At 38.7% G+C, this 2500-nt stretch overlaps 2 protein-coding genes across 2 annotated transcripts in view; one reads left to right on the top strand and one right to left on the bottom strand.

Annotated features, from left to right (window-relative positions):
• mtfp1 (mitochondrial fission process 1) overlaps positions 1-346 on the bottom strand; it is a 3487-nt gene extending 3141 nt beyond the window's left edge. The window contains exon 1 of the mRNA XM_058775432.1: positions 1-346. This exon is cut by the window's left edge and continues 150 nt beyond it. The gene's annotated coding sequence lies outside the window, so the exon portion shown is untranslated.
• A 354-nt stretch (positions 347-700) lies between these two features.
• The window catches only part of lman2la (lectin, mannose-binding 2-like a), a 10403-nt gene continuing 8603 nt past the window's right edge, over positions 701-2500 (top strand). Inside the window, exon 1 of the mRNA XM_058775427.1 lies at positions 701-965. Within this exon, the coding sequence (XP_058631410.1) occupies positions 848-965 (118 nt within the window). The 5' untranslated portion in view covers positions 701-847. The remainder of the gene's footprint in view (positions 966-2500) is intronic.

Genomic DNA, 2500 nt, shown 5'->3' with positions numbered 1-2500 from the left:
CCATACTCAGCTGAGGGAGCGTCTGCAAATCACTCTCTCACTTCACCTCATATTATTTGATCTCTAATATCTGATAATTGTGCTTCAGTTCAAACCTCAGTGGTGACTGGAGCTCAAAAGTTCATTTAATATTTATGTTAACCTCATGGGGGCTTAAAACCATAACGATGCGTGCGAGTAAAGTCCAATTTCTACTGATATCAGATTCATCAGTAAAACATCCCCCCGTCACTTGATAATAAATTGTGAGTTTGATAAAGCAACCATTTTCCTTCGCTGTGTAAAGATAACTGATAATACAGTATGACCGAATGGTGCTAGTGTCCGTTTCCTCGTTACTTCTATCAGCGTTGTTTTAAGATAGTCCCTAAATCGGTTCTTACATAAAATACTCCGGAAGTAAGGCGATACTACTACAATAATAATAATAATAATAATAATAATAATAATACAAACACATTAGTAATTAATTGCTATAATGTAGATTAGGTTTGCTAGGTATGAAAGTAGGTATGCTAGGTAAAGTATGAAGGTGCACATCAAAAAAATAATTATAGAAAATTAATACAAATTATTCTATATAATATCTATAAGGTTATTAAATGTGGAGAGTAACTAGTCACTTGAAATGTTTCGCTGCTGTTTTAGCAAATCGCAAATCTTTAATGATCATAAACATTCGGTCCCGTTTGCTGATGTGTGGGAGGGCTGATGTTTGATTGACAGGTGAGAGAGCCAGTAGAAGCGCGCCGTGTAACAGCGGCAGCCAATCGGGTGCAAGCATTGACCGACAGATGGCCGCGAGCGTGAATTCAGTGGACGCGTTTGAAAAGCTTTGAATTAAATCATGATTTCTGGATCATCGCTGATTTTATTTGCAGCTTTCAGCGTTAGTTTATGTGATGACGGTCATGAAATGGAAGAGTTTTTAAAGAGAGAGTATTCACTGTCCAAGCCTTACCAGGGTAAGAGACACAAACACACGACCAGTTCATCATTCATCTCACTTAGCTTTTATCATCATCGTAATTATGCATATATCACTTACATCATCAGTCTGACACAGGAATGAAAGCAATTTGTGTGTTTAATGTCATGTCTTTGGCTGCTGCATCAGTTTGTGCGTAAGCAGCTTGTTGTCAGTGTGTGTGTGTGTGTGTGTGTGTGTGTGTGTGTGTGTGATTTGTTGGGACATGAGGGTATGACAGACGTATTACACTGTAAAGGTGGTTTATGACACTGCCTGTTTCCCTCTAATTAGAAAGGGTTAAAAAAACCGCACTAAATTATGTTTTTTGAGAGTCTGAAACTGCAGACAGTGTTCCGTGAGGCAGGGCTGGGAACGTTACTTAGGAAATGTAACGGGTTACAGATTACAAGTTACAGTCCCACTTTATATCAGGTGGCCTTAACTACTGTGTACTTACATTTAAATTAATCATTTGGTACAATGCACTTATTGTGTACATACATGTTTTTACATTGTACTTATATTTTTAAAAATATGTATATGTAATAACATCTGTAATTAATTTCTGTAATTACGTTTATGATTACACTGTTGACCCACCCTTAAACCGACCCGTATCCCCTCAACAGCAGCAGAAGTGTTCTGCAACACAATATGAACACAGTAAGTAGACTGTACTTATTTTTTGTTGTAAGTACACAGTAGTTCAGGCCACCTGATATAAAGTGTGACCCAAGTTACTCTATTTAAAATGTAATAAGTAGTGTAACTATTTCAATTACTTTATTAAAGTAATGTAACTGATTACATTTGATTACTTTTCTAAATTTCTAATGAATGTTTTCAAGTGTTAATCATTTTGAAACATGTAAAGCAGGCCGGATTAATCTTACAGGACTCAACACTGATTACTGTCACTTTCAGAATCCTTCATCACTTCAATTATTACAATTATAATAGTTTAATTTTAAAGCACAGCCAGCACAAAATCAGACTTTAGCACTTCTTCTTGCTTTGAGATTGTTCTGAGGTTAAATATAGATTTAAAATCATAAACAAGATGTAGTTTAACAGCTATTATGCAGTTTTTGAAAGCAAATTTTTGCATAGGAAACAAAACACTGGCATTTAACAATAGCTTGGAAAAACTGTGTGTGTGTGTGTGTGTGTGTGTGTGCTGCAGGTATCGGTGTGTCCGGCTCGTCTCACTGGGAGCTGATATGTGTGTGTGTGTGTGTGTGTGTGTGTGTGTGTGTGTGTGTGCTGCAGGTATCGGTGTGTCCGGCTCGTCTCACTGGGAGCTGATATGTGTGTGTGTGTGTGTGCTGCAGGTATCGGTGTGTCCGGCTCTGCCTCACTGGGAGCTGATATGTGTGTGTGTGTGTGTGTGTGTGTGTGTGTGCTGCAGGTATCGGTGTGTCCGCCTGCCTCACTGGGAGCTGATATGTGTGTGTGTGTGTGTGTGTGTGTGTGTGTGTGTGTGCTGCAGGTATCGTGTGTCCGGCCTGCGTCTCACTGGGAGCTGATATG

The sequence above is a fragment of the Onychostoma macrolepis genome, chromosome 05 (genome assembly GCF_012432095.1).
Source record: "Onychostoma macrolepis isolate SWU-2019 chromosome 05, ASM1243209v1, whole genome shotgun sequence".
NCBI lineage: Eukaryota > Metazoa > Chordata > Actinopteri > Cypriniformes > Cyprinidae > Onychostoma > Onychostoma macrolepis.
This window is presented reverse-complemented; position numbering and strand designations above follow the sequence as displayed.